This window comes from Schistocerca serialis, chromosome 2, assembly GCF_023864345.2.
Source record: "Schistocerca serialis cubense isolate TAMUIC-IGC-003099 chromosome 2, iqSchSeri2.2, whole genome shotgun sequence".
Lineage (NCBI taxonomy): Eukaryota > Metazoa > Arthropoda > Insecta > Orthoptera > Acrididae > Schistocerca > Schistocerca serialis.
Window position 1 is genome coordinate 757,251,394 of NC_064639.1, and position 14,927 is coordinate 757,266,320.

The 14,927-nt window shown below is 38.3% G+C and overlaps 1 protein-coding gene across 13 annotated transcripts in view; it reads right to left on the reverse strand.

Annotated features, from left to right (window-relative positions):
- Positions 1-14,927, reverse strand: part of LOC126457957 (transmembrane protein 94) — a 504,907-nt gene that overhangs the window by 312,745 nt on the left and 177,235 nt on the right. For all 13 annotated transcript variants that reach the window (XM_050094697.1, XM_050094693.1, XM_050094699.1 and 10 more), the window contains exons 11-12: positions 7,619-7,859; positions 817-910 (exon numbers count right to left, since the gene is read on the reverse strand). In XM_050094697.1, coding sequence (XP_049950654.1) covers positions 817-910; positions 7,619-7,859 — 335 coding nt within the window. The remainder of the gene's footprint in view (positions 1-816; positions 911-7,618; positions 7,860-14,927) is intronic.

The following is a 14,927-nucleotide window of genomic DNA, read 5'->3' on the forward strand; positions in this document are numbered from 1 at the left end:
GGCAAACCAAAGACTGTGTTCTATTGGTGGAACACAAGATACAACAAATCCACAAAAGAGACAGCCTACACAACACTTGTTCATCCTCTGCTACAGTTCAGTATGTGACCCTTACCAGATAGGGTTGGCAGAGGATGTCTAGAAAGTTCAAGGGGGCAGCTCATTTTGTACTGTCAAGGGGAGGGAAAGTCACAGATACGATATGCAAGTTGCTGTGATAATCATTAAAAGAAAGGCATTTTTCGATGCAGTGAGATCTTTTCACAAATTTTCAATCTCCAACTTTCTCCTCTGAATGTAAAAATATTTTGCTAACACACATCTACAAAGGGGAACTGATAATGATAATAAAATAAGAAAAATCAGAGCATGCACAGAGAGATCTAAGTGTTAATTTTCAGCACCATGTTCAAGAGCGGAATGGTGAAGAAATAGTGTGAAAGTGCCAGGCACTTAGCTCTGAATTGCAGAGTAGCAACGCTTAGGCAGATGGACTGCTTCATAATCTGTATATCTTTCTTCATATATTCTATTCTTAAGAATTGGTAACAACTTCTACAATGCAGTCAACAACATTCATTAGTGCTGAAACACTGTCTTAGCTGAACTGGTATGTGGAAGGAAATTGTATGTTTCCCTCCCACAGGAAAAAGAATAACAATTTACACAGCTGTTTAAAAAAACAGTAGAAAATCGTTATGGTTTCATCACAATGTCACCCAATTCCTTCTAAATGTTTGTCCTAATATTCAAACCATTAAAAAATTTAAAAAAACTGACGACGGAATCAATGTACAATTTACAAAAATTACTTACAACATGCCTGAAAGTTGATAATTGCTCCTCTAGTTTGAATATGTCCTGAGCTTGGTCAACAAATCCTATTTGTTTGGCTAGTTCACACAGACATCTGTAAGTAAAACACAATGATTTTATATATTGAAAAAAGCCAGTAACTAAAATAAGTTTAAAATGTCATGTATTAATGCAATAAAACAGTGAAAAATTTAATACAATGTCAATGCAAAGGTATTTCACAGTTACAGAAATCCTGCCTGTTCCACGTGATCTAGTCCCATTCCTATCAAAAATGTTAAATCTTGCATTTGTAATCTGTGTGATCAACACAGCAAGCTGTCATTCAGAATGCATAGCTGTAGACAAACTGTTTTCAACAGCAACATCCAATATCATAGTGTCAAGTATGCTGTGAAAATTAACAGCACAAACTATGCCACCAATTTATCCATGCTGGACATCCAGATCTTCCACCCCGGAAACAAAACATCTGCATTCCAGAGTTGGGCACTTGCTCTCCAATACAAACTGAACTCTTACCTTCCACCTGGACTTCAAGTATGCTGGTCTCCACAGTATTTGTCCTCCCTCCTCTTCACCATTTATAATTTGTAAGGTCATTATTTCTCTTCCACAATACCTACGTCTCTCTCATTACTTCTTTCCAGTTTGTCTTTGTATATTGAACTATTTTCATCATTCTACTTTTTCCTCCTCTTCTCACTTCTAATTTTTTCCTCCTGTATGACCCTTCTTCACCCGTAATTTTTTTTTAATTCACTTTACTTTTGTTTAGATTTGCACCTTTATTTATATCCAATTTATTACAAAGTTCTATCCTGCTGTTCATGGACCAAAGGAAACAGAAAGATTACCAAATCAGCTGTGGACTACAAAATGTTTTATGGTCAGTATGGGATAACTGACTTATCTCCGTGTGGCAGAAAAATTATTTTCACATATTAAATGAGCTTTCCAATTTTGAAGAAAACAAGGTATTGAAACACATACAGATATACAGTGGTTTGGAAAGTTGATGTGCACTAGAGGAGGAGGATATTGGTGTTTTAACGTCCCATCGACAACGAGGTCATTAGAGACGGAGCACAAGCTCGGATTAGGGAAGGATGGGGAAGGAAGTCGGCTGTGCCCTTTCAAAGGAACCCTCCCGGCATTTGCCTAGAGTGATCTAGGGAAATCACGGAAAACCTAAATCAGGATGGCCGGACGCGGGATTGAACCGTCGTCCTCCCGAATGCGAGTCCAGTGTCCTACCACTGCACCACCTCGCTCGGTGATGATGTGCACTAGACTATGGTCTACAGATGTAGATTACATTGGACGTTCAAAAGCCTCATTGTAATGCAGTTCATGAACTTATTCTGAAATTTTAAGAGAAATGTTCAGTGTTAGATGCCAAACGAACTGCAAGACCACCTAAACAAAAGGAAGAGAAGTTGCTAGATATTTCTGATTCTATATTGCAGTGCCCAGGAAAATCATTGCACAAGAAAAAGATACCACGTTTGTAACCACACATAAAGTAGTTAGACAAACCCTGAAATTCTTTATGTATAAAGTGACTGCAGTGCAAGAACTGAAAGATGTGGCCATGAAAAGCGAATCTGTTATTGTAAATGGTTTACATCTTTTACTGAGAGGAGTACCACTGATAGTTTTGATGTCATCTCGCATGCAGACGAGGCCTGGTTTCACCTCTCTGGTCATGTTAACACATAAAACACACGATTATGGTCAATGCAGAATTCTTGTTCTGTACTTGGAGTGCCACTGCATGATCATAAAATTGGAGTGTTTTGAAGAAACCATATGCAGTGAACATTAATGTTCAATGATTCATAATTTCATCAACCAGCTAAAGCAAGCCTGGCCAACATTTGTGCTCCCGGAATGCACTCACACTCTGTGAGTGCAGTCAAGTCCGCTGAGCACTCCAGCTTCCCCCAGCACTACACTATTCTGAGCAGCTGCAAGTGACATAGCTATATGCTGAAGGCTACAGACACAGGAAACTTACTTAGGCAAACATGTTTGCAACACAGTGTAGCTACTTCTAAGAGGTGAATACAGCAGCTACTTTTATAAGCAGGAGTTTATCATGTGTGTCTATTTTCAACTTTTTTATTTTTCTGCCAAAGTAGTAACTTTTAATAATTGATTAAATAAACACATTATATAGTGCTAACATTGTAAGAAGAACTACAAAAAGCATTACACACAGCCGTTTAACATTATATTGTGAAGTATACAGATTTAGAATATGTAATATTTCTGGAACTATGGTTTGTGTTACAGTCAAATATATGCAGTTATGCAGATTAAATTCTGTTAAACCGGAATGTCAGCAGGACTTCATTAATTTCACAAGAGGAGAAAAAACAATGGCATAAATTGTTGAACCATACACTGAAATAACTTTAGCGGTTTGTCTGTGCAGTCGAGGATATTGCTAACGAGGTAACATTTTATAAAAGTCTTGTAAACTTATGAACTGGACAAACAAATCATTGAGTTGGGCGCTCCATTGTACACAAATCACATCAAGTCAGAAGTAAGGGGAACATTAGCAGCAAGAATCGAAAGTGTTCTTACAAATAAATCAAAATCTGCCTTCAGTTGCAGAATGTCTTGGAATCTCTTTGAGCACTCGTGACAAAATATTTCAATTACTGAGCAATATTCAATCATGTCTAATCCACAAATGACTGCTTTGAATTATGGGAAATGTTTCATGTCAAACTTGAAACGGATTTTTCCACAGGATTAATTTTTGTTTGATAGCATCAATATTGTCCCCCCATATGTTGCCAAATGATTCTCAGTCTTGCATTAAGATACTTAATGAATTCAAATAATCTGTGATGTCTACAACAAAGATTTTGTCACCATTCTACCTACATTGGGTTCAGTTTTATTCCCTAATAGCTGCCATCAGTTCAGCCAGAATTTACCATTGTTTGTCAGGAAACAAGTGCATTGTATCATCTTTGTGGCTGGTGTTGTAATGGCATGTGTATGTTTTTCCACCTCCTAACAGTGTGATGGCATATTAAGCCATTTGCTTGGCCTTTAAATGACACAAAAAAATAGAGCAATTCCTATTCGGCATTGAACGAGTGGCTTCTCCACTTTTTATATTTTGGACAAGAGCACATACACAGAACATAAATCTAATTTAACACAAGTTAGTCATCAAACTGCTTGGTGTCTGACACAGCAACTGTCCAGCTCTAGCAGCATCCACCTGCAGCCTTCATTGGTTGTCCTCCTTGGCCCTCAGCCCCACTCACCACTGCACTGAGCGCGCTAAGCAGGAGCACTTGAACTCATTGAGTGCTGTCTGAGCAAGCCTGAGCTAAAGTACAATTAAATCAACTATTCATGGTCTCACAAAATGATGCTACTGTGCACAAAGCTAACAAACAACTATATGCCTTTTTTTGGGAATGTGTTATCTAAAAATACATATGGCCCCCTCGCTCTCCAGACGTTACCCCATCAGACTTTTTTCTTTGGAGTGCAGCAATTACCCATACACGCTTCATGACTTAAAAACTGGAGTAACTGCTTATGTGAGAACTATATCATTATAAAAACTGCAGAAAGTGTTTTCCAATAAAATTACACAGGTTGAGATTTGTATAGTCACTCGTGGAATTCATTTCCAGCATATGTTGTAGCTGCACATCAATTTCTTGAACATCCTGTACATCCTATAAAATAGCACAACAATTATGTAACTGGACACCAAGATAGTGGATGACACTGTAGGCTTACACAGGTTCACATTAGTAATTTATCATGCACAAAATTGACTACACAAGACTGTTGTTACATTAATTTGTGTGGCATATTACTTTACCAGACACAAGAACATTTTTACAAAATTCATTAATTGCTGTTACAAAGTATCTAGTTATACAATGTTACAATAGTTGGTTGCGGCTTGTTCAGTCATCAATTCAGTAAAAAATGTTATAGTATTATTTTCATATAATAAAGCTAATCACTTCATTGAGCTGATTGTACTACAAACATCCCATTCCCATAACTCACATAGAACTTCTGTCATACCAAGTTTCCTCTGCTGGCAATTTTTAAGCTTTTATCTACTCATAAAGGAGAAGTATTTTGAATGTCATTGGATAGTGAAATATTCCACGTGAATGGAAAAATGAGGCAATGGTGAAAATAGGCTTTTCAACTGGTGAATTCTACTCCATTAAAAATTTGATAAGACCAGCACGGAATGTAGTACTTGCTTAATAGGTATGACTCACGAAGTATTATTTTAATAGTTAATAAAACATTTCCCATTTCTATATAGGATCATTAATGTTTACAATTTATATAAAAGACTTAGTGGATAATGTATATAAAACTATGATCCCTCTTCTCTATGATGTTGTTATGTAAAGAGAAGCTCCAAAATTGTAGTGAATGCAAGAGATGAGCAAACATTCAACATCTGATCCAGGTATTGGTCCCATAACATAAACAAATGTTATGTATTGCACATAAATAGATGGAAAGATCCACTTTTGTATGATAAAACAATTGCCTAACAATCAATTCCTTTAGCCACAACCACTATCAGCCACAACCACTAAATATCTGGAAGTTTGTGTACAGAGTTATTTAAAATATAATCACCACATAAACTAAGTGTAGGAAAAACAGATGCCAGACTGATTTATTGGTAGAATCCTCAGGAAATGCATACCACCTACAAAGAAGGCAGCTTGCAATGACCCCAATAAGTCCTTAATCTGACACCCTTAGTAGAATTGATAGGGAAAATAGAGAAGATCCAAAGACAAGCAGTGTGTTTTGTCAAGTGTCCATATCATAAGTGTGAATGCATTACAGAGATTTTCACCTCACTCCAGAGGTAGATGCTACATGAGAAATCTTGTGCATCATGACGTGGTTTACCATTAAAAATTCCTAGAAGAGTCACCAACATATTGCTTTATCGTACATATATCTCAAGAGAGAGTCAAGTTCACACGGAGGCTTGCCAACTGTTGTTCTTCCATGCACAATTCACATTTGTAACATGAAAGGAGGGAAGTGACAGTGATACTTGCAGCACCCTCTGTCACACAAGTAAGGTGACACATGCAGTATAGATGTAAAAGATGCAGACACAGACGTAAATGTTATTACTCCACAGCAGCTATTGTATAAGACTAAGATAACACTATACACTTTCCAGTCACATTAATGTGACCATCTGTCAAAAGACTGAGTAAACGAACTTTGCAGTGTGGACTGCTTCGAAACATGCAGGAAGATAGTCAATGAGATTGTAGAAGGTACCAACAGGGATGTGAAGCCATGCCCACTCCAATGCCATGGCCAGTTGTGCTAGGTTTCTCAGTTCAGAATCCACAGCACAAACAGCCAGATTCACACTGACAAAGAAATTCATAGAATCTACTTCTACACTCCACTCCACCTTACAGTGTGGCAGAGGATACTTTGTGTGCCAGTGTACTTATCCTTTTTCCTTTTCCAGTCGTGTACGGTTCATGGCAAGAGCGATTGCTAGTAAGCCTATGAGTGGGCTTGAATATCTCTAACTTTATCGTGACGGTCTTTTTGCGAGATATAGATAGGAGGAAGCAATGTAATGCTTGGCTCTACTAGGAACGTATGCTCTCGGAACTTTAACAGTACACCATACCATCATGCACAACACCTCTCCTGCAATGTCTGTCACTGGAGTAGGCTCAGCATCTCTGCAACACCTTCACACTATTTAATGAAGCTGAAACAAAGCATGCTGCTCTCGCTGGTATCGTCTCTATTTCCTCAATCACTTCTATCTGGTATGTATTCCATCTTGAAGAGTAATATTCGAGTATTGGTTGAATTAGTGTTTTGTAAGTTACTTCATTTGTTGATGGACTACATTTCCTGAGGATTCTTTCAATGGATCTCAGTCTGGCATCTGCCTTATTCACAATCAATTTTATGTGGTTATTCCACTTCAAATCACTCTGTACACATACTCTTAGATACTTATGGAAGCATTGTGTGTTATAAACTTTTGTGGCTAGCTGCCAACCATTTCTTAATAATCCAATAACCAGTGTTACCCACTGTTCTACTTATGAAATTGTTTGCACTGCAATCCACAGTGCAGCTTGTGTCATCTATAAATACAATTTTGTTTTACAAAGAATCTGTCATCTTTAGTGGTGATAATCAATATATGAGAAGAAAAGTTGTGGACCTAGAACAGAAACCTGCAGTACTCATCCACCCTTTTACAATATCCCGTTCAGATTTGTTACATGTTTGTTGACAGTGAAGAACGACCTTCAGCTTCCTATCCAACAGATACAAAAGGAATCATTAATGATCATTACACCTGTTCTATTACAATATGAATTATACAATAGTATTGCATGGTCCACACAATCAAATGCTTTAAGTAACACAGATGTTTTACTACGGTTTTATTTATAGACTTTGAAATCACAACATTTTATTTCCCCCAATTTAATTTATTTCTGGGAGTACTGTACTGTGTGATGAGAAAAAGTTTCCTTTAATAAAGTAGCACTGTTCGTATGCAACTGTTGATGATGTTTCGGGAAGACAGTCATAATATTTTCTTCACAACATTCTCATTAAAACATGCACAGGTTAGCAGAGCATATTTAGTGTAATCATGACAGGAAATCAGTAAGCAACATTTTTTTCTTGCCTTTTGAGAGTCAATGAAATAAATAATTTCACAGAATTAACAGCCCTATACAATGCTGGTATAAAAATGACAAGTACATACCTACGATTGGTTACTGGCACAAGGTTCTCCGAGTGCAGAGCTTCACATGTGACATGGGCACAGAATTGTGAATAATGCTCCTGAGTCTCCATATTGCATGTGTTCAGGAGTATAGCTAAACCCAGAGGTTTCAAAGAATTTGAATGTTGCTTCCAAGTGTGATCATCAAATTGTAATCGAAAAGCACTGGTATGATCATGTGTGAGATCCAAAACTTCTGCAACTGTCTGCACATGAGTATCTGAAATGGAAAAGGTCACTTCACACATTTGTCTAAATATTTACTGAGATCTTGCAATAAATGTTATTAAAATCACTTTAAATCTGTAATGAAGTGCATATGTAATAATGACAATCTCACAACCGTTAACAAAAAAGTAAAATTACAGTTTCATTTTATCATCTCCTCACAGATTCTACAATATTCAGAGCAGTACATAGGTAACTTGATCTGTGCTCAAAAGCAACCAAATTGTTTATTCTCACATTCTGATCATTTTCTTATAATAGTTTCAGGCAGATTTTTCAGTTCTAAATTTGTGTGTGTGTGTGTGTGTGTGTGTGTATGTGTGTATGTGTGTGTGTGTCCCAGCTCATGTTGCTTCAATATCAACAGTAAGATTGCTAGTGACAGAGATCAGGGCACCTGACATCCTTTTCAAGGGGAATCTTGAAAAATTCCATCTTCTACATCAGCTGAATTCAGTTGCCTATTGGAGCACAAAAAGGCAAATACGCTCCTTTTTTTAAAAAACGACTCTGAAAAGTGGAGTACCAGCCACCTCATTCTACCTCCCTCGCCACCTTTAAAAATTTTCCCAAAAATTCTGGTATCCAAACATATTTACACTCTTTTTTACAGGCAACTTTCCTCTCACTCCCAAAAACTCCTCTAGCTGTAACTCGTTCCTACCCACCAGTCCATCTCTAAGTTGCTAAATACCCATCCACTCCCACTTGCCCATTCTCACTCACTCATTCAGCCCAACTCATTGTCATTATTTCTTTGTGTCTCTCTGTCACTGTCTCCTGTCTCACTGCCATAGTCCACTTCATTCTGTCCTACTACTGCTATCTAATGCCACTGCCTCCCTCTTGCTCTCTCTTACTGCTAATTCATTCATTCCTTCCCACTGCTGCTATCCCCTCTCTCAGTCAGTATCTATCCCTTCCTCACTGTCACTGTCAGACTCATTATCACTGGCTCTCACCCACTTCCACTTTCTCCGTCTCTTTATTCCTCTCCCACTGGCACTGTCTCCTTCACTCTTTCCTAGCACTGTTCTGTAACAGCAACTATGTTCCACTGCCACTGTGTCCCTCTCTTTCCTCCTACTCCCACTGTCTCCTTTGCTCTTTCTATACCACAACCAATGCCTACTTTCTTCTAGTATATATTACTTGTCCATGTCTTTCCCACTGCCACTGTCTCCTTCTCTCTCAGTATAAACAATTGTGAATACTTTCACATGCCAAAATTTTTGGGAAAATTTTAAAGGTGCTTAGGAAAGTAGAATGAGGCAGCTGGCACCCCATTTTTCAGTCAGAGCCGTTTAAACAGGAACATATTCACCTTTTTTGTGCTCTAATAGAAGCATTTTTCCACTCGTCCCCTTCTCAGCCTTGTCACAGCAGGGCATGTCACTCATATGAAAAGATTTTTAGGTCAGTAAAATTCTTATAATTTACTTATGTGAAATTGAAATAACGTAAAACTAATTTTACATCCAAGACTATATTTTATGTGTAAAAAAATTTTGCTGGTGGTTTATTACAACATGGGGTTGCAAGAACCCTTCTGATGATAACAGAGACACTTTAAAGCATTTTTATCCATGCTATGTCAACACTTTATAAACCACATTTTCACCTCACACTGGATTTCACATGAGTATTTTACATGCACAGGTAGGATACCTTTGAACCTCTGTATCTCAGAAAAGGATAAAGATACCCAGAAAAGTTTCAAGGCTGTTTGAAATCAGGATCTTAGGAATACATCATCAAAATTTCAGCCAGTTGTTGTGCATAGCTGTCTTGGAATTCACAACTCGCTTCTAGTTTGAAAAAAATGTCAAAAAACAACTTTTTTTGGAGTTCTGGAAGGAACTTCCCATGAGCTAATAACTTTGAACCTCTATATCTCAGAAATGGGTAAAGGTATCAATTAAATTTTCAGGGATTGTATGAGATTGCTATATTACGAATGTATCGTCAAAGTTTCGTCCATCTGCTGTACACAGCCATCTTGCAATCCATGCCTGGTTTTGGTATGAAAAAATGGTAATAAAGGCTTTTGGGGGATTTTCTAAGAAACTGTCCATTAGTAATGGCCCTCCATAAGCCACTTAAAGCTCACCGTAGACCACATCAAATGCAAAATCACCAACTGATGTGCTCCATTTGCCTAAGCAGAAGGAACTGTGTAATATTCATATCTTGACCCCATACTGTAGGACAATAACAATGAGATGATCCTTCTGCTGGGTACAAATATGGTCCCTAGTTCAAGGGCTATCCAAAACACTTGATCCTACCATTCTACCACCAACAAAACCTTAGGTATGAGCCCTGTAAGAATACCATTTTTATGCACAGCATTTTGGAACACATTATGATTGCATGCCATCACATGCATACCAATTCATTTGAATATACCTCAGGCTATGAATAGTCAGGACACAATCAGAGCTTCTGTGATTGTTATGGGAAGTGATTTGTCACTAGGATAAAACATATGGAGCCAGACAGTTTGTCAATTTTCTCTGTCTCAACAATAATACAAATTGTAATTTCTACAATATTATGAAAATGATAGATTCCTACTCCCTGCCGAAATAATATGACCAATTAGATATATGTGACCAATTAGATAATTAACAATATTATGAAAAGGAAAGTTACTACTCATCATATAATGAAGATGCTGAGTTGTAGATAGGTACAACAAAAAGACTGCCACAATATAAGCTTTTGGCCAACAAGGCCTTTGTCAAAAATGGATGACACACACACACACACACACACACACACACACACACACAACAGTGAAGTGATGCTGGGGTTCATGCAAGGATGAGGTGGAGAGAGGGTAGGGCAGCTAGATGCAGTCGGGGGATTACACGGAGGACAGGGGAGATGTGGTGGGGAGGAGGGGGTAGCAAAAAAGAAGAGAAGTAAAAAGACAGGGTGCGCAGGTGGGGGCAGTGTAGTGCTGGAATGGTAAGAGGGATAGGGCTGGATGGGTGAGAAAAATGACTAACGATGGTTGAGGCCAGTAAGGTTACGGGAACGTAGGACATACTGCAGGGAGAGTTTCCACCTGCGCAATTCAGAAAAGCTGGTGTTGGTGGGAAGGACACTCTCCCTGCAATATATCCTTTTAATTACCGTAACCCTACTGGCCTCAACCTTCATTAGTCATTCTTCTCACCCCTCCAGCCCCTTTCCTGTTCCCATTCCAGCACTACACAGCCCTAATTCCACCAATGCAACCAGACTTACTTTTCGCCTTTTCCGCTACAACCTCCCCCCCCCCCCTCCCCCCCTCCCAAAAAATAAATAAATAAATAAATAAATAAAAAAATCACTGCCCCCCCGTCTAACCTCCCGACTGCACCTAGCTGCTCTGCTGTCTCTCCAGCTCATCCTTGCGAGCTCGTCAGCAGAACTTCACTGTCTCCCACCCTACCCTGGTACCCCTCCCTCTCTTCCTGGTAGGACATTAAACAGCTCCTTTCCAGTTTCCTCTTCATCACTGGGCAGTTCTGGGTTGGGAATTCTTTCATGACTCCCATTGTACTATTTAACATTTTCTTTGGTGAATTCTCCTTCATCATCATCTTTGTGTTCCCTCTCTGATGATACCTGTGTAGGTTCTGAAATCTAGTCTTCAGTCAGTGCACTTTCAAAGTCAAATCTTCCTTTGTAGAATACAATGTTCCTTCCTGTGACTATTTTTCCTTTCTCTGGACACCAACATCTCTAGCCACTAGGACTGTAATAGAGAAGTAGTGCTTCAAGGACTTGCTGTCAAACTTCCCTGTTCTCAATTCTTTTGGTACCAGTGGACAAGCAATACATCCAAACAGTCTCAGCTTACTCAAGTTATGTTTCTCATGGTACCAAAAAGCTGCAGAAATCTTTCCTTCCAAAGTTACAGTAGGACTTCTGTTAAGTGGGTATACATCAGTACCAACAGCTTCTGACATGAACGTCTTACTTAATTTACAATGAAGTATCAAACAGGAAGTTTTCTCAACAAGAGTTTCATTCCTTCACTCCAAGACACCATTTTGCTGCGGAATATATCTGATTGTAAATTAAAATTATATTTCTTGTTCTTCAAAACACTGCTTCAACTCATTCAACACGTATTCATGACTACTTTCACAGCAAACTCTGCTGTTCATCAAACTGAAACAAGCTGTAGCCAGGGCGTGAAACATCTTCAGGTAGTGAGTTACCTCCGACTTCGATTCTAGTGTGTAAACCACTGTGAAATACAAAAAGTTGCTGACTAATGTGAGCACATATTTCTTTCTGTTGAACAATTTTGGTGAGATTGGCCCACTCAAGTCACTGTGGATCAACTCAACAGGTCTGGTGGCACATTTCCTAGAGTGATTATATGGCAGCTGTGATTGTTTCCCTTCAACACAATCTGAGCATCATTCCACGGAAATTGTTGAAATGCCCAGTTCCGTGCCATTGCAATGGCAATAGTTTCTTCTCCTTTTTTAATCAAATCTTGAACTTTTTCAAACATGATACTATAATCAGTCAATTTCAACTTCCTCACAGACAGCAAATTATAATTGGGATCAGGTGCAGATAAAACATCTTTAACAGTTATTTGATTTCCTTTCCTTTTACAACACTAGTGATTTAAATTTCTCCTTTTACTTTAGCCTCAAGAAAAATGCCTGACTTAGCTACCTTGAGTTTAATTGGTTATTCCACTTTCATCTGTGTTGTTTGCTGAGTAATCTTTATTTGATGCTGCAAAACAAAAACTATCTTCCTCTACTACATTAGCTGCGATCACTAAGTTGAAATTTGTTCCATCGAATAAATGAATACAATATTTTTCCACTTCAGCTGTCATCTCAAAAAACTTTTAGGTGAGAGTCTACTTATGCCCAGGTATTTTATTACAAATTCTATTTTAAAACAAACCTGGGCTCATAACCTGATAAATTTTCAGTTTCTCACACTCAAAAATGTTAAAACTATTTATCTTATCAAATTGAAAATAATAATAATAATAATAATAATAATAATAATAATAACTGTTCAATTACCCGAAAGTTCCTAAATGCAATGTAACATATACCATACAGTTAAAAGGAAGTCACGCTTGATCAAGGTCCGTGTCACTTTCCATTTTTAACCAGACCTAAGGTCTGAGAAAGGAAAGAAGATAATAATAATGTTTTTGTTGTTGTTGTCTTCAGTTCTGAGACTGGTTTGATGCAGCTCTCCATGCTACTCTATCCCGTGCAAGCTTCTTCATCTCCCAGTACCTACTGCAGCCTACATTCTTCTGAATCTGCTTAGTGTATTCATCTCTTGGTCTCCCTCTATGATTTTTACCCCCCACGCTGCCCTCCAATGCTAAATTTGTGATCCCTTGATGCCTCAGAACATGTCCTACCAACCGATCCCTTCTTCTGGTCAAGTTGTGCCACAAACTCCTCTTCTCCCCAATTCTATTCAATACCTCCTCATTAGTTATATGATCTACCCATCTAATCTTCAGCATTCTTCTGTAGCATCACATTTCGAAAGCTTCTATTCTCTTCTTGTCCAAACTATTTATCGTCCATGTTTCACTTCCATACATGGCTACACTCCAAATACTTTCAGGAACGACTTCCTGACACTGAAATCTACCGTATTTACTCGAATGTAAGCCGCACTTTTTTTCCGGTTTTTGTAATCCAAAAAACCCCTCTGCGGCTCAGAATCGAGTGCAAAGTAAGCGAAAGTTCTGAAAAATGTTGGTAGGTGCCACCACAACTAACTTCTCCCATCGAATATATGTAGCGCTACACAGGCTTGCTTTGCAGGCACAAAGATAAATACTGGCACCAAAACCTTTGCATCAGTAAAAAAAAAAAAAGAGGAAGACGAGCTTTTTCCTCCGCCCCGAGTTTCGACCACTGCATTTTCATACATTATCCAACGAAGTAAATACAAATTCCGTATTGTTCATCTTCGAATGTAGCAGCATTTCAATGTACTACGAAAATCCGACTGGCAATACTGTTTGGGGTTTTTGTCAATATGGCCAACTCTACATTCTGAATTTTTTCCTACCTGTGAGAAGAGATGGTTGCTAATAGGAACTTTCATGAATTGTGAATCACATGCAATTTTCTCTTCACCACAAGAATAATATGAATATAAACATTTTGCCATGTATTCTTTCGTGTTGGCTGCTACCTCATTTAAATCCTGTCTGCCTAATAAACTATGAAACTAGAGTGAGACAACAGCAAATGCGGAAGAACATACATATCATGTCATGTTTATATTCACATTATTCTTGTACCTAATAGTGATACAGTCAGAGGTGAAGCACGGCAATTGACCAGATTTTTTAATCTAAGATGGTTCTAATTTCTGTGCAGAATGTAATGTACTAAAGAGGCGTCTGCAAAGATTTTCAAACGGAGAAAAATTTTCGCTAAACTCTCGTTCAAAACATCTTGTATCATACACAGTCTATTATTTGGTTCTTGTTGATCATTATCAAAGAAAGCAGCAGTGTAAGTAACAAGCAGTCTCTTGCCATTGTTTCGCTGAGATGATTCCTCTTTTTTTTAATTTTTTTAAAATTGAATGCGACAGTAGCGCGCACAAAAGCAAGCCATGCCGCGAGCGGCGACAGGCCGTAAACACTCATTATCTTATTGCGACAAACAATGCATGACACAGTACAGTAATGCATTTTCAGCTTAGAGTGACATAAACACCTATAAGAAAGAGAACGGCGCTTATGAGATCAAAGAAAAATAAGCAATCAATTCAAACCAGACGAAGCACGAGAAAAAGGAAGGGTACCTGTATAAATACCGCCGGAGCGCCTGAGGCATAGCAATGGCTACATGGTAAAGCTTAACTGCAAAGCTTACGACTCGAACCAAACTACTGTAGCTGCATCGTCATTCATTCGACCTAAATTGTGTCTCATATTAAAATGAACCAACTTTGTTTCGATTTGGAGGTGCGGCCTAAAACTTTTCTCTCCCATTGAATTTCGAGTCTCAAATTTCACGTGCGGCTTAGATTTGGGAAATTTTTT